Source organism: Phaethon aethereus (assembly GCF_964289735.1).
Source record: "Phaethon aethereus genome assembly, chromosome: 14".
Classification (NCBI taxonomy): domain Eukaryota; kingdom Metazoa; phylum Chordata; class Aves; order Phaethontiformes; family Phaethontidae; genus Phaethon; species Phaethon aethereus.
In genome coordinates this window covers 14,901,743-14,926,504 of record NC_138590.1, presented here as the reverse complement: position 1 = coordinate 14,926,504, position 24,762 = coordinate 14,901,743, and the positions used below count along the sequence as shown (strand labels likewise).

The 24,762-nt window shown below is 57.5% G+C and overlaps 2 protein-coding genes across 3 annotated transcripts in view; one reads left to right on the top strand and one right to left on the bottom strand.

Moving 5' to 3' along the window:
• Positions 1–206: 206 nt before the first annotated feature.
• On the top strand, positions 207–7,714 carry SLC6A7 (solute carrier family 6 member 7; the record flags this gene model as incomplete). The annotated part of the gene is made up of 13 exons (XM_082006084.1): positions 207–381; positions 1,074–1,205; positions 1,767–2,001; positions 2,534–2,672; positions 2,971–3,105; positions 3,740–3,843; positions 4,393–4,517; positions 4,903–5,015; positions 5,097–5,228; positions 5,584–5,683; positions 6,051–6,151; positions 6,357–6,524; positions 7,505–7,714. The coding sequence occupies exons 2-13, from the start codon at positions 1,100–1,102 to the stop codon at positions 7,712–7,714; spliced, it is 1,668 nt and encodes a 555-aa protein (XP_081862210.1). The 5' UTR covers positions 207–381; positions 1,074–1,099.
• A 7,641-nt stretch (positions 7,715–15,355) lies between these two features.
• The window catches only part of CAMK2A (calcium/calmodulin dependent protein kinase II alpha), a gene marked incomplete at both ends in the record, with an annotated part of 29,995 nt that continues 20,588 nt past the window's right edge, over positions 15,356–24,762 (bottom strand). The window contains 6 exons of one of the 2 annotated variants that reach the window (XM_082006432.1): positions 15,356–15,588; positions 15,960–16,054; positions 16,883–16,958; positions 18,268–18,316; positions 19,408–19,440; positions 23,534–23,574. In XM_082006432.1, the coding sequence (XP_081862558.1) occupies positions 15,356–15,588; positions 15,960–16,054; positions 16,883–16,958; positions 18,268–18,316; positions 19,408–19,440; positions 23,534–23,574 (527 nt within the window). The remainder of the gene's footprint in view (positions 15,589–15,959; positions 16,055–16,882; positions 16,959–18,267; positions 18,317–19,407; positions 19,441–23,533; positions 23,575–24,762) is intronic. The other variant, XM_082006433.1, reaches the window with a different exon arrangement.

Sequence of the window (24,762 nt, the reverse complement as noted above, 5' to 3'; positions counted from 1 at the left end):
GGTTGGGGTGGTGCACGGGGAGCTGTTGGGACAGGGTGTCCCCAAGGGACAGATGCCTTGGGGGGTCACAAATTCACACCCAAGCCCTCAGCGCTCCTTCCCTCTCTCCTGCTCTTCCCCCGGCTTCTCTGGCTCCCCCCCACCCGGTTCCTTCCCTCGACCCCCGGCTGCCCTCTCCCATCGCCTGCTCTCTTGCTCAGCCGGTGACACCAGAGCTCCTGGTGAGCCCCAGCAGCCAGGACGGGGACCTGGGCTCTGAGTGCCCAGAGGACAGAGGGAACTGGACGGGGCGACTGGATTTCCTCCTTTCCTGCATCGGATACTGCGTGGGCCTCGGAAACGTCTGGAGGTTCCCCTACAGGGCTTACACCAATGGAGGAGGTACTCAGTCATGCTTTGGAGTGGCCATATCTCCCCCTCACTGAGCTGGGCTGGTGGGATGTGTCTCTGAAGAGATACCCCTTCCTCTTCTCAGGGCTGGGAAGTAGCTTTTGTTGGCGGTGAAGCATCCTCCTGGCCACCATGCTTGCTGTAGGGCATTAACCACCTGTATCTGTGTGTGGAAGGGAGTCACCAGCCCATCTCTGCACTCATGGCCTTGGAGACATCCCCAGCTCCATGCTGGACTGAATGCCACCTGAGCATCCCCCTTGGTTTCTGATCCGGTGTCCTCCAGGACTCAGTGGGGTCAGCAAATGCTTCCCAGGTATCGAAGGAGGGGAGTGAGCCTTTTGCAATGCAGGACCCTGGTGTGATGGTGCAGTGACCAGCTTGTTCCACTACTCCCCGGAGTAACTGCTCGTCACATGCAATAATAATTGGAGAATTTCATGGCATTTGTGAAAGATTCAAGGGGAAAAGAGAGTCTCTGTGGAGGGGGAAACCATGGCACTGGGTGAATCCCAGCCCCTTCCTCCTGCACTAGTGGTGAGCTGCCGCCCCTTGCTGTCTTCCAGGTTTTGGTGTAGATCCCTCAGGGCTACAGATGTTGAAAGAACTTTATTCCTTCTCATATATGGGCTTTAGGTGTTTGCTCTGTGTTATTTTTAAGGTCTTTTTCTTGCTTCTTGCAGGAGCTTTCCTGGTTCCTTACTTCATCATGCTGGCCATCTGTGGGATCCCCATCTTCTTCATGGAGCTGTCACTTGGCCAGTTCTCCAGCCTGGGGCCACTCGCCGTCTGGAAGATAAGCCCTTTCTTTAAAGGTGCGTGAGTGAAGTCCAGAGCTCTGCGGGACCTCTGGAAGAGCTGCTTGATGAGGACATGGACCAGCAGCATCATCCCATGATCCTCAAGACTCTTGTTAGAATCAAAGGTTAAATCCTGGGGGGATCCTGGTGGTGCAGGCTGGACCTCTGGGTTTGCTGTTTTAGTAGCTGCAAGATAGATACGTATAAGATTTATCAGTCTCCATGATGTCATGACCAGCTCTAGAAATTGTATGGAAGTTATTAAGCCAGCTAGTTTACAAAATACAGCACCAAAGCTAACCAATAACTGTTAAAGACAAAGGTAAGAATAAAGCATTAAAAAAAAAAAGGTCAAATCAAATAGGTCAGAGTAAAATTATCTGTATGATGCAATAGACCATCCATTCAGAGAAGGCATGTCCGGAGGGTGTAATGGCAATAAGAGGCTCCCCCCACTGGGTGAACGTCTGACTGGTGAAACATTTGGCTGCTGAGATCCAGTGTCTGACCCTGGTTTTGGATGTGCTCCGCTTCAGAGAGATGGCTCACTCCTTCTTTACCCTCTCCTTCCTCCAGGCGTTGGCATGGGCACAATCCTCATCGTCTCCCTGGTGGCCATTTACTACAATATGATCATTGCTTACGTTCTCTTCTACCTCTTTGCATCCCTCACAAGCGACTTGCCCTGGCAGCACTGTGGCAACTGGTGGAACACCGACCTGTGCCTAGACCACCACGTCATCAAGGCGGGGAACACCACCTTCCCCGTCAACATCACCAACACCGTCAGCCCCAGCGAGGAGTACTGGAGGTAAAGAGGTCAGCCTGACCTGGCCATGGGGACATGCTCAGCATCCAACCGGGGAGAGCATGGGGATGGGATGTGGGGGGAAGGTCTGTGCTGCACATCTCATGGCATGTTGAACACACGTGGTGGGCGTTGTGGGTGCACTGATGGGCTCTTGGGGTCAGCTGTGGGTGATACCTCAGTTTAGCCATTGGGATCATGGCCCTGGGATGTGGGAGGTGCCCATGACCTAGTGCTGCTTTGTTGGCCTGGAGATATGTTAGACTGAAATGCATCTCATGCCTGGACCGGCTGGGAATTTGCTCTCAAGGCCCCAGGCATCCCCCCTGGGCTCTTTAATGCTTGGTGGAGAAATCACACCAACTGCTCCCTTTCCCCGGCAAATAGCTGCCAGCGCCTTGTTGCTCTCTCATCGCTGAGATTTTTGACAAGGTTATTTTTTGCAGCAGAGGCACTGCTAGGTTCAGAGAGGGTCTCTGGAAGATGGCGGGGGGGTGCCTGTGGCTGCTCACCCGCGGTTTGCCTTTTGCCCTAGCCGGTACGTCCTGCATATCCAAGGGAGCTCTGGGATCGGGGATCCCGGGAGGATCCGCTGGAACCTGTGTCTGTGCCTGCTCCTTTCTTGGACTATCGTCTACCTGTGCATCCTAAAGGGAGTCAAATCCTCAGGCAAGGTAAGGGCTGGATGATCTCTTTTGGGGTGATCTACAGCAATGCTCACCAGTGCCTGCGATTCCCTGCGCATCTGGAAAGGTGAGACCCATGAGCAGCATCAGCTGGACACGGGCCACTTCGGGGGTGGCTTGCACACCCGGACTCCAGCAGGGCTGACACCGCCGGCTCTGCTGCATCCCAAGGACCCCAGCTCTGGGGGGTGATGCCCGCGACACAGCATCCCATCCTGGGGACAGGGCTATGGGGACCACTGTGCTCTCGCTCCCAGCTCTTCCAGCTGGCTTTGCTCTCCCGCAGGTCGTGTACTTCACCGCCACCTTCCCATACCTCATCCTGGTGATGCTGCTCATCCGTGGCGTGACCCTGGAGGGGGCCTGGAAGGGGATCCAATTTTACCTCACGCCCCAGTTTGATCACTTGCTGTCTTCCAAGGTGAGCAGGATTTTGTGTAATTTGTTTAAGACACGAAAATGAACTTTCTCTTGTCACCTCCAGCATGTAACAGAGGCGGTTCCCCTACTTGGGTGCCTTTTCTGGCCACCCCCGACCCAAAGTTTTGCTCCCAGCCCAAAAGGCAAATGCCTTTCAGCAATGTGTCTCTGCTCCACACCTTGTCTATACTGGTCTTCCCACCTGGCCCAGCCCTGTGCCTTTTTTCCTGGCTGTCAGTGCAGGGGACAGAGCGCTCGTCACCTCCCCTGGGTACCAGGACCAGGGGCAGGATTAGCCCATCCCCTGTGATGGGCTGGGGGAGGAGATGGGTGCCCATGGTGAATTTGGCTGTTCTGTTTTTCTCAAGCAGCCTCAGTGTGTGGAGCGGGGAGTTTCCTGGGGTCAGCAGTGGGCTGGTTCTAAAACACTCTTGTTGGTCTTTCCACTAGCCAGCTGCCTCACGACGAGCAGTGAGCCTGTTAGCAAGGAAAGGCAAAGACCCCGTGGGCTTTGCGTGCCTGCAGGGCCGGGGAAGATGTGCCAGCGACTCTGGGGAAGCATATTTCCAACTTCCTCTCTCTTGAGAGGAGGATTCCAAACCCCTGCTCTCCTCAAACCTGCTTCCTTCCCTCAGGTGTGGATCGAGGCAGCCCTGCAGATTTTCTACTCCCTTGGGGTAGGCTTTGGGGGCCTCCTCACCTTCGCCTCATACAACACCTTCCATCAGAATATCTACAGGTGGGAGCCAGCTGCTGTCTCATAAAAATCATGGGTTGGGGGGAGCCATGAAAACCTCAGTTCAAAGCCAGCAGAAGCACGTGGTGCAGCACACACCCAGCGCTGCTCCTTGCCCGAGAGCCTTACAGATACCGGGCAGCGTGCACAGGCTCAAGAGGGACAGAGGGACCTGTGGAAGAAAATTGTCCTAAGCATCAAGGAACAGCTCCTGGCTCAGAAGTTTTGGGCTGTAGGTGTTGACGGCTGATGATATTTGAGGCTAGAGTTATGCACATTGTCCTGTCCCCAGCAGAGAGGAGAGTCTGGGTGTTGGACATTTGGGCTGATGCCCTCCACAGAGAAAAGCAAGCTTGGGATCACCCACAAAATGACCCATGTCATTAGAAATACGCTCCATTTTACCCTGAAAAGCACATGCCAAAAGAGGCCCTGGAGGAGAATCACACTGGGTCACCTTACTGTGGTGCTTGGGGCTGGCAATGACACCGTACACTGGTGTGGGGTGGGAAGGACTGGGCATGTTCAGAGCATCTTCTTTTTCCTCTGTAGGGACACCTTCATAGTGACCCTGGGCAATGCCATCACCAGCATCCTGGCAGGGTTTGCCATCTTCTCTGTTTTGGGATACATGTCCCAAGAGCTTGGGGTCCCTGTTAACCAGGTGGCAAAAGCAGGTGAGGCCAAACGAAGACCCCTTCTCCTTCACCCTCTGCCTGGGTGCACTGAAGAGCATCCCTTCCAGGATGGAAGGCATCTGAGGGTGTCAGCATGAGGGATGAAGCTGTATGCTCAGTGGCCAGAGAGAGGGACGGGGGGAGACAGGTTCCTGCTCTGCAAACGTTGAGGAACTCCAAGTGATGTCTAATAAAGGTCTGAGCAAGGAGCAGGCTGGTTCTCCTGCACCTCTCCACCCTCTGCTGCAGGACCCTTCCTGCCCATCTTGCAAGAGCCCTGGCAGGTCCCTGCCATGGTGCCGCTCTGCCGGGCTCTCCTCTCCTCCACCCCCCCATGCCCAGCGCTGTCACCCCTTTTCATCCTGCTGTCCTTTACCTCCCCTAGGTCCTGGCCTGGCTTTTGTGGTGTACCCCCAGGCCATGACAATGCTCCCGCTTTCTCCATTCTGGTCCTTCCTGTTCTTCTTCATGCTGTTAACCTTGGGCCTGGACAGCCAGGTAAGGACCAAGCCCACCGAGCCAGACACGGTGCCCAGGCAGCGCGGGGGCTCAGAGGACCCTCTTCTCCCTTGCGTGCAGTTTGCCTTTATGGAGACCATCGTTACAGCAGTGACAGACGAATTTCCCTACTACCTGCGGCCAAAGAAAGCTTCGTTCTCAGCTGTCATTTGCATCGCCCTCTTCCTGATGGGGCTCATCCTCACAACAGAAGTAAGAGTGTGGGGCTGGATGCATCATGGGGACCTACTAGGGCCTCATTTTAGGTAGAGCTTAGGGCAGGGGCCAAGTCTGCAGAGACATATGTATTCATATCAGCTAACAAGGTGGAAGAGAGACGATCGATGAGCCTGGGCTTCCTGGGGATGTGAGGTCCAAGGGGAGTGACACAACATTATTCCTGTCCCTGCACCACCCCCAGAAGGAGAGTGATGTCTCCTGAGAGTGCCTGACTGCTGTCTTCCCCAGTGCCCACAAAGGGGCTAAGGGGACGTGTCCCCAAAAGTGTGAGGACATTTATTGGGATGATGATCCCAGAGATGCTGGCCACTGTGCTTTGCCTCCGCAGGGTGGGATGTACTGGCTGGTTCTACTGGACGACTACAGCGCTGGCTTTGGTCTCATGGTGGTGGTGATCACTACCTGCCTCGTGGTGACACGTGTCTATGGTAAGGGTGTCTGTCCCCATGGGGGCATGGGGAAGGGTGGGCTGTCTGTACAAAGAGGGGGATTTAGAGGGGGCACTAGGAGAGCCTGCAACCTTGCAATGGAGCATGAAACAAGCTCTGCTCCCACCATTTGTTTCTTCTTGGCCATCACTTGATTCATCTCTCCAGAGATACTTGGGGATGCTGAGACTGGTCCCTCAGAAAGTACCAGCTGGGCTCTCCTTCCTGCATCTCCCAGCTGGGAGGGGAGACACTTCTTTGCTGTAAAGGGTGCAAACCACCACTTTTGATCGGTGCAGGGCAGCCAGGTACAGGCACCTGGCGAGGGGTCACAGCTTCTGAGTCCCCCTCCCTCTCCCTTCTCCAGGCATGAAGAGGTTCTGCCGAGATATCCACATGATGCTGGGCTTCAAACCAGGGCCCTACTTCAGAGCCTGCTGGATGGTCCTGTCCCCAGCAACAATGATGGTAACTACTCAGCTTGAGTTGCTGGATGGTGCTGGAGAGCCGCAGTGGTGCCAGCATCCCTGGGTGACCTCCCATTGTGACAAGTAGCTCTGCTGGTGTCTCCTACCCCAGGGACCATTCTGGCTCTCCATCATCTCCAGGCCTTTTTTGAGCACGAGACCTTCAAAGGGCTCTGGGCTGACCTCGCTTTCTTCCCATCCTGCAGGCTCTGCTGGTGTACAACATTGTCAAGTACCAGCCCTCCGAGTATGGCAGCTACCGCTTCCCTGCCTGGGCCGAGGTCTTGGGCATCCTCATGGGTGTCCTCTCCTGCCTGATGATTCCCGTGGGCATGGTGGTGGCTGTGCTCCGAGAAGAAGGGACGCTGTGGGAGGTAGGAGGTGCTGGGGCCCAGCATTGCTGGGGAGAACCCCAGAAATGTGCAGGGGTGACCATGAGCCCCTGCCAAGCCTGTATCCTCTGGAAATTTCTGCATCCTCTCTCCTGGAGGTGTGTCCCTGTCCCTCCTTGCTGCCCGTGGGGTGTGAGAGATGGTGCACCCCAAGGCACTTACAGCAGTGCCCCCTCCCGCCATGCCAGGCAGGCACTGCGCCACGCTGCTTCCCGAGGGGCAGCCCTCTGTGCATCCCCCCTCCAAAATGAGCCTGCTCTGCCTTCCCTGTGGGGAGGTACATTGTCCCTAGTGTGGGGTGGGCATGGACATGTGGGACTTTGCACCCATTTTTCAGGAGCAACGGCAGAGCAAGGCAAGCAGCCGTCAGGCTGTACAGGCAGCACAGGCAGGATCTCTCTATGAAAGGCTTTGCCCAGGAGCAGGTTGTGGAGCCGCTGGCTGCTCACAGCCTTCCCAGCCCCGGCTGGGCTTTGCTGCTCGCCCCAGGCTGCCCAAAGCGGAGGCAGCAGAACTTGCTGCCCTCCCCAGGCTGCAGGTCGTCGGCTGGAGCCCTGGCTGGCCATGACCTGGCTTAGCACAGCCATGAGCACGGTGGCATGGCCAGCAACGACCTTGGCTGAGGCTAGCCCCTTGCCTGGGTGGCTCTAACCCCACACCACAGGGCCAGAGCTCTACAGCAGCCCTTAGCTCCTGCAAGCCCTCCCCACCAGCACTTGCAGACTGTAACACCTCCCCAGCCCACAGCAGAGCACCTATTCAGAGCTGCCTTCCCAAAAGCTTCCCAGGCAGTCTTCCATCCCCATCCCATCCTCACCGGGGGCTCTTCCAGTCCCTCGGGGCTGGCAGAGCTCACTGGTCCCCGGGAGGGGTGGGCGAGCTGCCGGCTGGGGGTGCCGGCCAGGGAGCGGAGTGGGTGCCGGTGCAGGGTGCCCGTGCTCCCTCCAACTGTCTCCTCACAGCGAGTCCAGCAAGCCAGCCGGCCCGCCATGGACTGGGGCCCGTCGCTGGAGGAGAACCGGACTGGCCTGTACGTGGCGAGCCTGGCCGGCAGCCAGTCCCCCAAGCCGCTGATGGTCCACATGCGGAAATATGGGGGCATCACCAGCTACGAGAACACGGCCATTGAGGTGGACCGGGAGATAGAGGAGGAGGAGGAATCCATGATGTGAGGGGCCCTGGCACCCCGTGGGCTGGGGGGGGCTCCCCCCCCCAATTTGCACAGGTTGCACTGCGGCACTTCAGGATGGCTTCAGGGAGCAGTTGGGAGCTGCTGACCTCGCCGGCCTCCTTGCCATCGCCCTGGCCCCACCAGGACGGAGCTGCTGCCCACCCCGGTGCCCCCGAGGTGTTTCTACTCAGTGTGGCAAGCTGTGTGACGAGTTTGTGCGTTCGTGTGACGGTGTCTGGTGCGAGTGTCTGGCCTGCCCTGCTCCCACCCTCGGCCCCAGCCCTGCCTGCACAGGGGTGCTCGGGCTGCGCGAGGCGGGAGGAGGAGGAGGTCCTCTGCATTGGTCTGCTCTCCACTCATGTGTATTTAACTCCAGTAGCCCGCAAACACGTGTGAGAAAGGGCTGTACTATCCTCCATGCCCTGAGGATGGTGTGTGTCCGTGTGCTCCGCTCACGGGGAGGTAATCCAGCAAAACCGGCACAAATCAGCGTCCTGCTAAAGAAATCCAACCAAGTAAATGAGCAATTAAAAACAATTAGAAGGGGGGGAAGCTTTATAAACAAACCAGCTTGGACCTTTTCAAGCTTGTAGATGCCCCAGGGACCTCGGTGGGTCAGGGCAGCTCTTCCCTGTGGTGCCTGGCAGGGCTGGGCTGAGCTGAAGGAAGGGAAGAGCTTGGGTGACCCGTTCTCCATGTGTGCAGGAGGTCAGGGCCAGGTCTCAGCTGGACCCCGTGTCTGCCCCTCTGGGGGGGACTCGAGGGCTAGCCCCAGCCCTGGGTGCTGCTTTTCCCGGGGAAAGGTGAAGGGCTGGGTTTCAGTGCCCGTGTGTGATTTTAGGGTAACACAGCCCATGTCCCAGAGCACCCATCTCTGCCGACTGCTGGGGGGTGTTGGGGAGCTCCTGGATGGGGCTGTTCGGACCCGACGCTGCCAGTCCCCATCACCCCGGTGTTGTGTGTGCCTTCCCCCGTGTACCATCGGCTCGCCATTAAAGCGCCGTGTGTGACACAGCCTCCGTGTGGGTTATTTGGGGGGCTCTCAGCATGCAAGAAGGGCACATCCGGGGGACTTCCAGGCGTGGGGGCATAGCCCCCTGGGCTTTGTCCTGCAAATCTCTGTCCGGGTCAGGTACAAGCCAAAAACCCAGGATAACAGGAAAATTAGGGTTAACGTCTAGATTGTGCACGTGGCCCCGGTGCACTGGGTCATTAACGCCACGGGCCACGCAGCCCTGGATCCAGCGCCAAGGTGGGGAAGATTTAATTACTGCCTTTGCCCCTCAGAGAGCACAGGGCCAGCTCCGACACCTCCTCCCCATGCCCAGCGCTGCTGAGCTCCCATCCCGGCTGGCTCTGCCCGTCCTGTTCCCTGCAGGACCACCGAGGGCTTTCCACATCCTCCTTGCCAGACCCCACAGTGGCTGTAGCCCACGGGGGTGATAGGGGTCCCCCAGCCCCAGCTTCTCAGGGTGCCTGGGGCTCTGGCAGCACAACCGCACTGCAAAGCACCTTCATCTGCTACCCGGGGTTAATCATTAGAGGCCAGCCATAAAAGTGTTGCTGATGGAAAGTTCAGGCTGTGGCGGCTGGGGAGCGGGGAGGGCCTGCCATAAACATTTATGGCCCCAATGAATCCCTCACTCTAACCTTGACACTATTTACCGAGCGGGAGGCCTCGGGAGGTCACGGTGCTGCCCAGCCATCGCTGTGGGTGCTGGCCGCGGACTGCGGGCTGGGCTGGCCCCGGGGGGCATGCACGGGGCTCTGCGTGGTGTGACGGAGCGGGTGGTGGGCTCAGGCGTTTCACGGTGTCGCTGCCAGCCACAATGTGCCGGAGCACCCGGAAGAGCCTGATGCCCTCCCGCGGCACGGAGACAGAGGTGCCTTGGTCTGAGCAAGCTTCTCCAGCCTCTGTGTGTCTCTGACCTCGCTTCCTGTCTGCGTGGGGTCCTGCCGCATTCCCCAAACCCCCCCTGTAATCCCTGGGATCTTCTGGGCTCGCCCTTGGCAGCCGCCATGGATCAGTGCGGTGTTGCAGGGCGACGGGAAGGATGGAGCGGAGAGGCTACACCGGGGATGTGGTGGGGAGCAAACCTGGCAGCGTGGGGGGAAACCAAGGGCAAATGGTGCCAGCCTGCCTGCACCGGCAAAGCCGGGCAGCTGCCCCTGGGAGCCCCCCAGACCCATCCTGCTGGGGGTTTCTGTGCCCCGCACCTTGCAGCACCAGCTCCCCCAAAATCCTTCTTGCTGCCCAGTGGGCAAGGGTGGCAGCTCGGCCCCCACCTCCCAGCCAGCCCCAGACAGCTCATGGGGTCTCCCAGACACCGGCAGCCCCTGGGGCTCTGTCCCTGGGAAAGGGGTGGGTTGGGGAGAGCCGGGTCCGGGGATGACACCAAGCTCGCCCGAAGCCCCGGTGATGCTGTGGCCAGGGACAGGCAGCGCCCGGGGTACCAGCATCCCGCAGGCAGGAGGGAAGCGCCTGCTGCCCGCAGCCGCTGCGCAAGGCTCGATCCCAGCCTCGATGCTTTCGAGGACAGGAGCGCGGTGACGGAGGGACGAGGCGGCGGCAGACGGTCTGAGTCACTGCAGTGACGGAGAATCACCCGTTTCCATGCTCAGAAGTTGGTAGCTATTTATTGCACTTGAACACCAAGAATAAAACTGACACTCGCCCTCCCTCCCGTACCCACCCCGTGCCCAGTCCCCCCGCCGCCCTCCCCAAATAGAGCATCCGAGTTGAGCAGTGATCATTCTGTTCACAGCCACAGGTTCCAAAAAAACAAAGGAAAAGGAAACGAAATCAATCCCTCCCCCCCATCAAGCTCCCACTGAATCCAACACTGTCACACCGCTCGACAGTTCGAGTGCACTTACGAAAAGATAAGAGAAAGGCTTCAGCTGCAACTGTACGGACTGACAGACACGAGGGGACAGGCAGCTACCCCTCCCCAGGGCCCGATTTTTTGTTACATGACAAAGCTTGGTATACTCTTAATTATGATATTTTTTTTGCAATCATCTTAAATAAATATTTCCATAGAGATTTCCTGTATGTATATATATTTTTATATATATAATATATGAGAGAGATATCTCTTTTTTTTCTTAAACCACTGTAACATATTTTCCCTGCTTGTCCAAAAAAATGTTACAAAAGCCCTAAAATTGTGCAACAGTTAGAAAAAAGGGACAACAACCCAAAAAAGGAAGGAGCCGCTCGATACAGCCCCCTCCACTGCCCCCTCTCCCACTCCCCATCAACCTGTGGGTAGGAAGGACATTCAGCCGAGGGGCAGGGAGCCGGTGGGTGGCCTTTGGGGGATGAATGGCAGAGGGGCCACCAGCCCCTCCTCTGACGTTCCCACAGCCTGTTCACATCTGGGTTTCCCTGCCTAGTGTGGGTGAGCTGGGACCTGCAGCTTCGGAAATGGGTAATGGTGAGTCTCTACCCTGCTATCAATCAGGAGGATGGTGGTTGCATCAAGAGAGCGGTGTACACCATGAGATGTGTCCTGTGGTGGGGAAGAAGGGTTAACTCAGCTCCTGGGATGGCCGGAGGAGATGGTTATGGGATCGTCTGCTGACAGACACCTCTTGGTCCATGGGGCTATGTGGCTGCCGTCTCAAACAGGGCACTGCTGTTTGCTGGTCCTCCCCAGCGATCCTGCCATGGGCTGCAGAGCAGACCATGAGCTCAAAGTGGGGGCAGATGGCTGCTATTGCCTGCTCCAACATCTGAGGCTCCATGGAGGGCAAAGGGAGGGGAGGCAGGTTTGGAGGTTCGGTGCCTGGCAGATGAGGAATTTACTCAGGGGGTACAGATGGCTCTCCTGGCTGTGCCTGGCTGGGGTAAGAGAAGGAGCACTTGCTCCTCCGGCAAGAGGAGGAGCAGAGGCCCAGGAGTGGCCTCGTCTTCCAGAGTGGCTGCACCAGCAAGACCTGAGAAGTGATGATGTTGCAGCCGGATCTGGATCCTGGCAGCCAGGAAGGGAAAACAGGCAATTCCCAAGCCCAGCCATGGAACTGGGAGCCCGAGACCACTGCAGCAAGTACTTCCACTTGACATCCCCAGAACCATGGTGGGATTGTTGGGGCGATGCCAGTTAGTACGTGTGAGGGATGGTGCCAAGAGCTTAAAAGTACAGATGTAAGGACAGTGTCCCTGGCTCTGTGAGCCCAAGAAGGATGGTGGCAGTTAGTGATTGTTTGGGGTTTTTTTTTTTAGTTTTTAGTTTTCCTGCAAGTTTAGGAGAAATCAGAAAATGTGAAGGAAGACAGAGAGAGAAGCTGTTCACCATGGCTACTAAAAGAAAGGGGGGTGGTTTATCAGTGCTTGCTCAGAGATGCTCTGTGGATACAGGAACCTGCTCTGGAGAAGCAGGGCAAGGTAGGGAAGAGAAACCAGGCAGAACAGACCCCTAAAGTGCAGGTGCTTAATGCTGCCAACATGGGCACACCGGGAAGTTGGGTCTTCCTTGGTCAGGCTTCAGCTTGACTGGAAGACTAGAAAGGAGTTGAAACCCCAGATTCTGCTTCCTTTGGAAAGAATCAGGAGCATTTTAGGTGTTGCAAGGACATCCAGCTGCCTCCAGAGGAACCTGTCCCTGGAGACATGACAGTAGGGAAGCCTCAAAGAGGAGAAACCACCTCCAAGAAGACAAGCTCAAAGCCTTGCTGGAAACCAAGATGTTCCTCTGTAGCAGCAACTGCCCAAAGTGGGCTCTCAGTGAAAAGAGGTTGTATCTGCCTCAGCATCTCATCAGTCATTGCTGGCAAACCCCACCACACCCCCTGTTCCAGACCTTTCTCTGGAGCAGCTTCACCCTCACAGCCCACCCAAGGTCCACAGTTATCAGCAGCTCCAAAACCAGGCTGAAATCACATCTGTGCTACAGCCGCCATGCAGAGCCCTGCCGTGACCTCCTCCTTCCTCATCCATCTCATACCGATGCCCAGAAATACTCCCAACACCCAGAGAGCCTGGGCATCAGGCGGTGGATGAGACACCAGCTCTGGAGAGGGAGAGAGAGAACTGTGAAAGAGCTGAGTCCTTCCTTTAAAAATGAAAAAAACTTCAGCACTACGTGACTACAGGAAGAAAAACAGATCTGTAAAAACACTCAAACTCTACTTTAAAAGCTAATCCTCTCCTTGCATGGATTTCCCTGCTTTGGGGCCATCTCTCGCAAGCTAACACAGCTCCACGGCCAAACAGCACAGGTCCACCAGAGGCGTGGGGACGCACATTTGCACCTGTGGAGAACCTGTGTGATTTGCCCCAAAAAAGGCATCTCCTACACACGTTACCAGCAAGCAACCGTCACACCGCCGGCACAGCGGGGCACACCGAAACACCTCTCAGGGTCTGTTCATGCCCCAATAGTTTGGATTTCTACCCGTCCATCCAGTGGGAAAATATTTTTGCAGTCTGCAAGGATGTGGTTGTGTTGTGCACAGCAGCCGTCCCTGCCTCGACAGAGAGCAAAGCATTCAAAACCACAGAAAAGGCAAAATACACGCTCAGAATTTACACGGAGAAAACATTTCCTTTTTTTTTTTTCTTTTTTTTTTTCCCTTTTTTTTAATGTCCAAAACAAGCGGGTTTTTGTTCATTTCTTTGTTTTTCAACACACGCACCGTCTAGAAAGTTAAATGCCATGCAGATGAAGAGAGTGCAGCTAGAAAGTCCCCCGGGGCAGCAGCGCTGCAGGAGTCTCACGTCAACGAGCAAAGAGATTCCAGTCAGAAAAAAGAGAGCAAGAAACGGAAGAATTGCCGGAAAAATACCCACCCTTGGATCTCTACCTGACGGCAAAGAGGTGAGACCAAAATTCCCCTTCCCGGCCATGTCTTCTGTCCTGAAAGTCACGTCCCGGCGGCTCCCCAAGAGCCACTGCCTGGGTTTGCCCTGTGGGAAGACCCCTGGGGTGCGGGAAGGTGCCCCAGCGAGGGGGGTGCCCCTGGAGCGGGGTGCCCCGGGTGGCCTTTGCCCACCCGGTGCTGCAGGACGGGATGGGACGAGCCGCTGTGGCGGGGGGTGGGGGCTGGCAGCCATGGGACCCCTGGTAGGAGCATCGTGGCGGTGCAACCCCTCTCCCAGTGTAAAGGCAATGAAAAACAGCAACGCCTGAAAATCCCCCCACCCTCCCCGCCCTAAAGAGTTGAATTTTCTAGTTATTACATAAAGATCCATTTCAGCAAATACTCAAAATCAAGTTACGAAATACACGGTAGGTTGTTTTCTTTTCCCTATAAAAAGGCATGCGCTCAAAGTAGAAGACAGCTAAAGGCTTGGTTTTTTCTTCGAAGCACGATCAGATTCTGCAGAGTTTTGTTACTTTATAAAGCTTGCATTCCTTGTTGTCGCTGGAAGGAGTCATGTGGGCGATGGAGGTTTGCACCCCGAATCGGTGGCCAGCTCGGCTGCCCCCATCCCAGCCTGGGAGTCGGGCACGGGGGCAGCGCCGGGTGCTGCATGCGAGGGGCAGAGGTGGGTGCTCGGTGGGGCTGGGTGCTGGAGTGAAGGATCCAGGCTGGGTGGTGGGTGGGGAGGAGGGCGTGGGAGCGATGCTACCGCCATGGCATGGCTGGGAGAGCGCCGGCTCCCGGCTGTGCCGACGCGGTGCCGGGAAGCAGTCGCCTTTCTCCTCTCTTCTCCCAGCTTCGCTGGTCCCTGCTCCAAGGGGGGAAGGGAGGAAGGAGGGAGAGCATCCCTCTCGGCACGGCAGCCACTCAGAGCCAGGGCACAAACCTACTTGCCAGCCTAGACTCCTGGGAAGGGAAAATAAACAGATAGCCTTTACTCACCCGTGCAAACACTGCCCGCCTCGCCCAGGGCCGCGCGGAAGCTGGACTTTGCAAAGGCTTTGAACCACGGTTCCCCGGCCGAGGCTGCCGGGAAGCGGGAGCTCAGGGCAGGAGGGGCAGGAGCCACGATGGCAGGTGAGGACCTCGATAGCAGCAAAGCAAAATCCACCGGTGCGCAGGGAGGGTGCGGCACAGAGCGGCTCAAAATTGCCCCCCTGCCCTCCTCTTCCTCAGGGGGCTCCCAACAGAGGTGGGGATGGAGGCACGTAACAAGTCTGAGCCCAAACCAGGAGACGTGCCGGGCGGTGGGGGGTCCCAGCAACTCCATGCAGCCGAGGAGGGAGGCCTTTACCCCGGCACGCACCATCTCGCTGGCCAGATGCTCGGGTATTAGGTTCATGGTTTCTCTTTTCTTGGTTCATGCAGAGGAAGGGGGCCCAGCGCCACGGCCCCGGTGGGGTAGGGGGGCTCGATGGGATGCTTGCGCGGCGCCGGCGGGGCCGTTGCATGTGTGCGGTGAGAAGCGAGGGGTTATTCCAGCGGGAACCAAGCAGCAGAGCCAACAGCCAAAGTCCCGTAGGTGAAGATGTCAGAGGAGGTCTCCCCTTGGCAGCCAGTCAGTGACAAACCCCGCACGGGCAGGACCGCGCTTCAGCTGCAAAACACAAACCGGGCAGAGGGAGTTTGCTTCAACCATCCCTTTGGCAGAGCATCCCTCTCCCCATCGCCATCCCCTCCCCGCGGCAGATCCTCAGGGCAGCCTCAATGCCGCGAGGAGGCCACAACGTCCCCTCCGTGCCCCCCCTGCCCCATTCCCGGAGCCTCACAGGGCTTACTGCGGTAGGACGGAGGGCGCGCCGGATCTGTGGAAGTGGACAATTTGCCATTTGCCATCCCGGCGGTGCCAGATACGGGTCTCCTCCGACTGGGCGGTGCGGGGGATCCCTCCCGCGTCCACGTACTGCGTGATGCGGATGTAGGCGATGCAGGCGGACTCGTCTCCCATCAGGTGGATGTGGGGGTTCAGAATCGTTGTGTGCACGGGCTTGCTGTTCCGGGACCACACTGGAAAGGGGAGAAGTACAGGCAGCTTTAGGCAGGGGATTGGGTGGCTCTTGCCCAGAGTGGGAGCAGTGCAGGAAGGGGAGATGCTTGGGTTAAGCTCTCTGCTTGGAGGGGCTGAGTAAATGCTGCACGGGTGGGTTTGGGATGGGTCCACCTAGAAAGCAGCTAACCAAACAACTGCTCTACACACAGCCTGGCCCCAGCTGACCTAACAGGCTTGATTCACCTCCTGCTTGGATCTTCCAGACCAGCCAGAGATGCTCCCAAAGCCACCCTTACCCTCCTCTCTCCAGCAACCTGATGGAGGTCAAGACACAGCTGGGCCCGTGGGAGGTGGGAAGGGTCCCCCAAGAGGCAAGGGGGCTGCTTACAGTTTTCGAAGTAGAATCGGTGGAAATCCAGGCCTTCCACGAGGTTGCCCAGAGCCTCGGGCTCGAAGGCAGTCATCCCAGGGTCGCACATCTTCCTGCGGAGGTGGGAAGGGGAGAGAAAAGGGAGAGGTTATCTCACTGTTTCTGGTGTGAGAGCCTGCAAAACCCAAACAGCTTGTGCTCAGGATGACTCACCCTCAGCCTGAGACCAAGGAGCCGCTGCACCAGTGAGCAATTCAAGCATAAGTCTGACCTTGTCCCTGCACTCTGCATGGAGCCCACCCCACCTCACCTCCAGCCCACCGACTGCAGCCAGGACCCCAGTGAGACAGGGTGAATTCTCCATCGGTCACCATCTCCAATTAAACCTCCCAAAACACTGCCGTCTTCTTTGTAAGAAAGAAAAACAGCAGGGAAAAACTCATATGCTCCGCTCTCTATCAAAATGTCCCTGCTGTGATTCTCTGAGGCAGGGATAAAGACCTGCACTCGCTCAGAAATGGCTAATAGGTCTTGGACACAGGAGCATCCTCCGAGGAGCATCATCTCAGTGAGTAGAAAGCAGTTATGCTTCCAAGCAGCCTGCGGCAATCTGGATATAATGGATACCATGGATGTAATGTTCCTTCTTCCACCACAAATCACAGTTACGGTTATTCATCTTTCTGCAAACCAGAAAATGGTCTCATCCATGATAATGAGACCAGAGAGATGCAGTCAGCTTAGTGTGAGAGAAGCACCAGGTTTGGAAAACGATGTCCCCTGCTTCTCCTGGATGGTCTCCAGGCCCCACCACTATGTCAACCTGGTCACCCTGTCCTGGGCAGCAGTAAAACCTCCTGGGCTGTGCTGTCACAGTGAAAGCACCCACGCCGGGAGGCTGAGCCCCCGCCCCAGCCCAAACCCACGCTGGGCACACTCACGTGTAGGACTCAAAGTCGCCATTGCTTATTGCTTCGATCAGCTGTTCTGTGACTTTAATGATTTCTTGCTTCCGTACTGTTGGTTTAAAGAGAAAAAGAAAATAAAAGGAGAAAAGAAAGCAAAAGTGCTGGCATCGCAATATCGGTGAGGTATCTTTTTCTCACTAGATAAAGATGGTGGGAAATTGGGGGAAACTGTCCAGGGAAAAAGCAGGAGAGGGATTTGGGGGAGAGATGTCGGGAAGGGTTCTTCAGTTCTGGAGAGGAAGGGCCTCCAAAGTCAGGGCAAAACTGAAAAACCCTGTATTCTCCTAAAGAGCAAAAAGGTTAATCACTGAGTGGGTAGCTGCCCTCGGCCCAAAAAGGCAGCACAGGCCAGTCTTGGCTGCAAAGCCTTGCCAAGCCGGGACCTTCTACCCTGTGAACTTGGAGCAGGGGCCAGCCAGAGCAGGCTGGACCAAGGATGCTCTCACCTCCCTCTGAGATGGGAGGAGAGGGACTCAGCTGGGGAGGACAGCTGGGTGATGTGGCCATCCACCCCGGGAGACACAAGGAGGGACCCCATAAAGGGCACGGCACTGTGCAGTGCTGCCCGGGACCCCCGGTGCTGCTGGCTCGGCTGGGAAGGGGCCGGGCTGCGAGAGCGAGTTCGGCTCCGCGGGACGCGGGAGGAGCTGTCAGAGGTAACCCTGGGCTTATTAACAAGGCTCTGCTTCAAATGCAAATCAGCATCTTGCTTGACTTCATTTTTTTCTTTTGTACCGTGGCTAACGAAAAGAGAGGGAGCACGTTCCTGAGAGTTATTTAGGAAGGAGAAGAGGGACCCCCATCCCAACCCGAGAACCACCCGCCTCTCCGTCCGTTCTTGGGGAGCCCTTTCCCAGGAGCAGAAGTGTCCCATTAACTCTCACATCAGGCCAAAGTCCATCCTGCTTTGTGCTGAGATCACTTCGTGAAGAGACTTTACAAATTAGCACGGATAAATTATTCCCTGGGTTGTTCTTAGAAAGCTGGTTCTGGCTGGCGGGCGGGCAGGAGGCAGGGATTTCCCCTGGAGGCTTTTCCCAAAGGGCCATTTATTCCGGAGAAGCGGGTGGCCGGGTTGCTATCCCTGCAGATTTCTGCCATTTCTGTGCCCGCTTTCAGGGAGCTCCCCCATTTTTGGGAGCCCCCTGCTCCTCGCTAGCAGTGCCTCAGCTGCTCGTGGCAGCAACCCAGCAGTGAAACCACCTAACGAGTTAAAACAACCTCTGAAGGGCCCTGAGGCAGCTCGATGGTGGTGGATTTCGCCGTAGCCAGTATCTCATTAGGGGTGGCCAGACCAACAACCCTGGGGCACCGCTCCGAAACAGCCTGCCCGCCTTTCCACGTGCCCCCGCCGGTACCTTTGGTGTCTTCATCCTCGATGGTGGTGTTGGTGCTCTCCGACGATTCCTGAGCAAAGAACAGAGAGGGGAGACAGGATGGTAAGAGGGATCTTCTCCCCACACCAAACGGAGCTTGTGAGTTCGACAGCCCCCCGAGTCCGACCCCACAGCGCTCGACTGTGCCAACGGACAGAAACCAAGGAAAACGCCAGCAGGTCCAACCCGTCCTCAACCACGGCTCTAGGGCTGCGCTGGCAGAGCCCTCCCTGACCTCCACTCCTTGTAGCCAAGGGCACAAGAGCTGGGCTGTGGAGGGTCTCGTAGGAACGGTGCTGCCTTTCCTACCGACGCCTGTGGGGACAGAGACGGGGGCAGGTCCAGGGGGGGTCTGGTGGGTTCCTAGGAGCGTTGCAGGAGGGGCAGGGAGAGGGGCTGTGCGGGGGTGGAAGACACCATGTTGACTGTACGATAAAGAGAGAGATGTACAAATTAAACAGCGAGGAGGAGCTGGGATGAGAAAGAGGGGACTGTGCAGGCGTGAGAGAGACCACACTGACCGCAGAGTAGGGAGAGAAACGTACAATAAAACAGAGTGCTTCCAAGACCCACATGGACCACCGAAGGCTGAGACACAGCTCTTTCAAGAAACAGCTGAGCACTACACAGATTTGGGGGGGAGGGGGGTACTGACCCCCCGTTTCTCTCCAGGAGCCCCATCAAGGCGACTCTGCTAGCGGAGCTAGAGCAATGGCTCTGCTAGCTCTTCCCAGCAGAGCCTTGCTTATGTATTACCCATAATACCCCGATGTAGGTTGGCAAGGTGTCCCATGACCATACAGTCCCCGCAGAGGCATGGAAGGTGTTTCTCCAAGGCTCCTTGGACCGATGCAGCCTGCAGACCTGAGTCAGGAGAACTGGGAGAAACGGCATGAGAACCCATCAGCAAGAACCAGGGCTGGCTTCCCACCAGCTGGTGGCCAGCAAGTGCCTGCACCAACCCTGTTAATGGGGTTTGTGGGTGATACGGCTTTGAGGATGTTCCCTCCAACCCCGGTGTCCCTTCTTCCCTACCCCGAGGTAACTTCCAAAAACGGGGGAAGCTGGAACATGTGGAGAGGCCCAGCAATATCAGCATTGAGGAAGACGAAGGACACTCACCATTAACTGAACGCTGGAACTGGACTTTCTTTTCTGGAAAAACAAGGAGAAGAGATGGAACAGGAAAAGACATAGAGTGAGAAAGGCAGAGAGCGGCACGTGAGAGGCAGCAGCTCCTGAGCCACGCTTCGTGGTCCTCGTGGAGGGGCAAACAAAAGGCACGGGGGGGCAACCTAGTGCTCCTGTAGGGACGTGCTGGTGGTGCCATGCCAGCTCCCCCCCCGCGTTCCTGCTGGCACCTTTCTCTCCTGACCTGCCACAATCTCTCATGTTGCTCATCCCAAGGACCTGGCTAGTCCAGAAGGGTGTTCCCTAGGAGTCAATGACCACTCTGGTGGCTTTGTGACCAGGCCAGGAAGTTCGCAGGAACAGGAGCCGAAAACCTAAGGCAGCTCCACCAGCTGTACAGCCCTGCGCCCGGTGTGAATGCTGTACTGACGTCTGCAGACCCAGAGCTGTTCTGGGTGCATCTGCCCGTGCTGCTGACTAGTGTGGAGACGCCCAATTAGCTTTGGACCTAGACCAGTACTAAGCTGGCTATTGCTACTCGACTCCGCAAGGCAGACACCGTGTGGGAAGCTGTCCTGAGCACTGCTCCAGTGCTTTAAATCAGGACACGTCTCCCCCAAAGAGAAGACCTTACACATGCACATATTTGTCTCCATCCTTGACCACTGCCGCTAGCCTTTAAGGCTTTCGGGTTGGATGACCCCATAGCCACGTTTCTGCTTGCAGTCCCAAACTACTTCTGGATTCTCCTTCCTCGCTGTGCTCTGCTCCCCGTCTCCATCTTTAATCTAGCCATGAGACAGAGGGATGTGCACGCTGGCCTCGTGCCCTTCCCTGCAGAGGAAAAAGCAGCACACACTGTGCAAACCCCTCGGAAAAGTCCATGCAGCAACCCGTTAGGGTGCGTGGGTGGGCTGCAGTGTAAAAACCGCTGATATCCATTCCCCCTCATTGCTCCTTTCACACCCTACGTGGCTCCCACCAGCATCGTCACTGAGTTTTCCCCTCTGCTGGTGCAGCTCTCCCCTCCCTCGCTAGGTCCTACGTTAACGCTCGCCCCTTCTTCACTGAAACAAGAGATGTCCTACAGGGCAGAGCAAGCTGCGGTATTTTGGGAGGAACCTCATGTGAAACGGAGCTGCCGGAGTTGGGCCGTCCACAGGAAGGGCTGACAGCTTCTGCTACCCAAGGACACGACACGGGGCAGTAAACTGCAGAAATTTCAGACGCAACAGAATGCAACACAAAGCAGTGACCGCGTCGAGTCTGGACATACAGTAACAGGATGCAACACGGGGCAGTGAGCTCATTAATTTAGGACGGGACAGGATGCGACATGGGGCAGTGATTTCATTAGTTTACAATGTGACGAGATGTGACACTACACAGGGCAGTGAAGGTATCATAGCTGCTGGGACCAGAAGACCTCCCACAGACCCCAGACCAGGGCTTGAGGGGGATTTTTGGTCCTGTAAATGCTTTTAGTAGGGGAGGAACCTCCTTGGGACGGTGAGTTGAGCCTTCTGAGCCTGGGCTGGCACCATCCTGGTGCTGGAGGGTTATGCGGGCAGGCTGGAGGGCAGCACCAGTTACCTGCTGCCCACCTGCGTAGCTTTGGGCAGGAATGGCAGGGGTGGCTGCCTGGGACCTGCCTGCTCTCATAGGAATGGTCAGTCCAGCAGGTTTCTCCAAATGGGGACTGAACTCTTCTGACAGTGATCCACGCCATGTGGCCTGACTTAAAGCCCTGCTCTGAGCAGGCAGGACTGTTCCCTTCCCACCTTCCCACCCACCCAAGGCAGGCTTCCAGGTTCCTGCCTAGCTTTTCCAACAAGACGGAAAGAAATGAACACCACCCAGCAATGCCTTGGCATCTGCCAGCTGCCCACCATGGGCCATTAAAGCTTTGCCCAGAGCACCCAGCCTCCCTGTGCCCCTGCGAGGGCGTTATGCTGCAAGTGCCCCCAGGCTGAGCATGGGAATGAGAGGTGGGAATGGTAGCACTGAAGGTGGCCAACACAAGCAACTTGCTGGGAATGAGCCTTCCTCTACTTTGTCTTCTCCTCCTCTACCTTCCTGTCCATCTAGCCCGGCTGTCTCACCTCCACTTGTTGGAAAAGGGGCAATAAAAACGTAAACACATTTTGCAGAGCTTGTACACCATCTTGAGCTGAGTGTTGCCTGGTAGACTGCACTCAGGATGAAGCCACACTCGCTGTTCCCTGCTCACCAGTGAGGGGCTGAGGACTGAGGATACAAACCAGCCTCTCTGATCCTGCTCTGAAACCGGACCCTCCTTGCTGAGTTTCAATGATGGGCCAGAAAGCTGTTTACCCAAACTAGCTATTTTGCTACAACAGCAAGTGCCCCTCTTCTCAGGATGATGTCCACCCTCAAAGGTACTTTGAAGACCAAAAGGGAGCATTGTTAGCAAGTTGGGCTGGCAGATGGTCTTCTACCACCACACCATCCCTACAATGCTGGAGATGAAATTCAAGGCTGTCCCTTTCTTCTGGAAAATTAGATTCAGGACTGTGCTTGATGAAGCCGCTCCATCCTCCAATCTCTCTTTCTACAGCTTAAGAATGCATCTTCTGATTGCTCTCATCTGTGCTCCAGCAAGTCATACCAAGTCAGCTCTACCTGTGGTGTCACTTCTCAGGTGACTCTTGAGAAGCAGCTGGGACCTCAGAGCAGCAGAGGACAGGCCAGCAGTGGCTGGCAGATGGGTTGCTGTGACTCCTGTGGGACCTGTCTCCTCTGTGCCAGCACTGTTGTCCAAAACTAGCAATCCTGTCCTGGAAGCCATGTGATATCCACGTGGCACCACGGCCCAAAGCAACGTCCTCTCATAGAAATGCAGGCCATCAGCTTCATGTTGCAGAACAACGCTGCATGAACAGAATGGTCTTTTGTGGACCTGAGCCCAGATTTGGAGGGTTGTGCATGGTCTCAAACCTTAAAAGGTTTGGCCTGTCCCAGCCGCTGGTCTGGAAGGAGTGGGAGAAAGACAAGCCATCCCCAGACCTCTGGCTCCACTGACCATTTGGACTGAGGAGGGAAGAAGCCAGCTGAGGGCTCTGCTCTTCCAAAACCCTGCGCCCCTCACAGCCCAACAGCTGGGTCCCTACAAAAGGGCCAGAGGAGGAAGAGCGGCTGTGCTGCAGCCGGGCTGCCAAAGCTCTGCCTGACGCCTTGCACCTTGTCCTGCAATGGGGGATGTGATCACACCAGCTCTCCCCTGCTGAGTGATCGCTTGTATTCTCGAAGGGAACAGGTGAGGATAGAAGGACCCTCACATGGGCCACTCCTTCCCGCAGGAGGAGTTTGACAGAGCTTGCTAATCGCTGCTAACCACCACACCTCCGTATCATCAGAAGCTGCTGCTTGATAGGATTCTGCTGCCTCCAGAAGCCACCTTGTCCTGGAGAAGAACTGTGGCTCCACCTCAGAGGGGCAAGCGAACCTGAGGGCTCTGCAGCCCGAGAAGCCACGTCCTCCAAGCACTGTCTTGTTTTTAGAGCATCGCCAAGTCCATTTGTTCTGTCTGCACTGGGCACAGGGGGCCAGCAGTGCTGCCGAGAGGGCTAAAGGCACCCACATGCCACCCAGCAGCACACCAGCCCTTGGGGACGGGATGGGACAGGAGCTGGGGGACGAGCCCAGCCCCACCAGCCGCAGCGGGACCCACGCTGGGGCGCGCGGGAGATGCAGCCGCCCCTCTCGCCGGAGGGCTGCTGCCAGGCTGAAGCTGTGGCTCCAGACTGCAAAGCTTTAGCCTGTCCCCCGTCCCCTCTCCCGGTCCAGCCTCTCGCCCTCGCTGGGGGCAGCAAGGGGCAAGCGCATTTTGCAGGCAATGAAACGGCAGCGAATTCCCCCCGCGCAGCCCTGCAGCACCAGCCCGCTCCCCTCGCTTGTCTGCACCCCCCACTCCCCTGCACTGCCTGTCCTGGCCGGAGCCGAGCTGGCGGCACAGGGACGTACCGGGACAGCCGGGCCAACAGCTGCCCTTTAAAGCGCAGGGTGCCGCGGGGACCGCCGGCACGGCACGGAGACCCCCACCGCCACCCCAGCAGCAGGGAGGCAGGCAGGAGAGGGCTGGGGGGACGGGACTTACCTTCACGCCATCATTCTTCTTGTTGCCACCGCTTTTGCCTCCTGGAGAGAGGAGGAAGGAGGTTAGGAGAGCCAGGCAGGGCACCAAGACCAGGAGGCCGAGGATCAGCAGCATGGTGCCGGGTGGCAGAGCGGCAAGACCCCGTGGGACCGGCCGGTGGGTTTTGTCCTCTCCGCAGCAACCCCTGGTGCAACCCCAGGAGCTCAGGGGCGACCTCGCCGGCACCGTCCCGTCCTGCGCTGGCAGCTCTCGGCCAGGGGCATGACCCGTCTCCTAACGTCACGCCGAGTCCGTGGGGCGGCTCAGAGGGGGCTGGCAGGGCTGTCCAGAGGCCGGTGGGCTCGGGCTGGGGGTGCTGGCGAGCGAGCACGGCGCAGCGCGGTGGAATGGGCCGCCCGCCTGCCGCCCTCTAATTTTAGCCCCATGCTGCCGGGATCATGTGCTGCCGGCCCGCCGGCCCGACAGCTGCAGCCCACATTTTGACAATGATGAAAAGCAGACGCCTTCCCCGGTGCCCACCTACCGCCACCGGCACTGCTCCAGCCCCCCCGGCTGCGCAAGCCGCCCCGCTCCCCTGCGCCCCCGGAGCGGGGTGGGACCAGCGGGGCTCAGCCCCAGGCGGGACCCCATCGCCCGCTGGCCCCACCGCGCTCCCGGGCTGTGCGTGGGACGGGCAGCGCTGTGAGAGATGCTTTTGGATTTCCTGCCCTTTGATGCTTCGTGTCCGCCGCGTCTCCCGGCGCGGGGCCCGACACCGGATCCCCCCAGCTGTTGGACTCCTCCGGCCCGGCCGCACGCTGCCCACAAGCGCTAAAAGTGTCAGCACGATCCCCCCACGACAAATGCAGATACCAACCCTGGCCACGGCCCTCTCCCCCGGCACCTGGCTGGGCCAGCATCCCCCATCTCCCCGTTGCCCACCTACTACACGTCCTGGGGCGCCTTGGTGAAGTACCCCGAAACACCCATAGAACACCAAGCAGCTGCCGGCAGCCCGCTCAGCCGGCGTGCTGCGCCCGGCTGGCTTGTCCCACCACTGCAGCACCTCTGCTGGGGCCATTCCCAGCACTGGGGGGGCTGGAGGAGAATGGGGCGGGTGCGTCCTGCAGGATCAGCACCCTTGGGAGAGACCTGAGGGACCCAGCTGCCATCTGGCTGCAGTGGCACCCAGGGACCTTTCCGACACCTTCCCGGAGCAGAGGATGCTCTCCCTGAGCCACAAACATCTC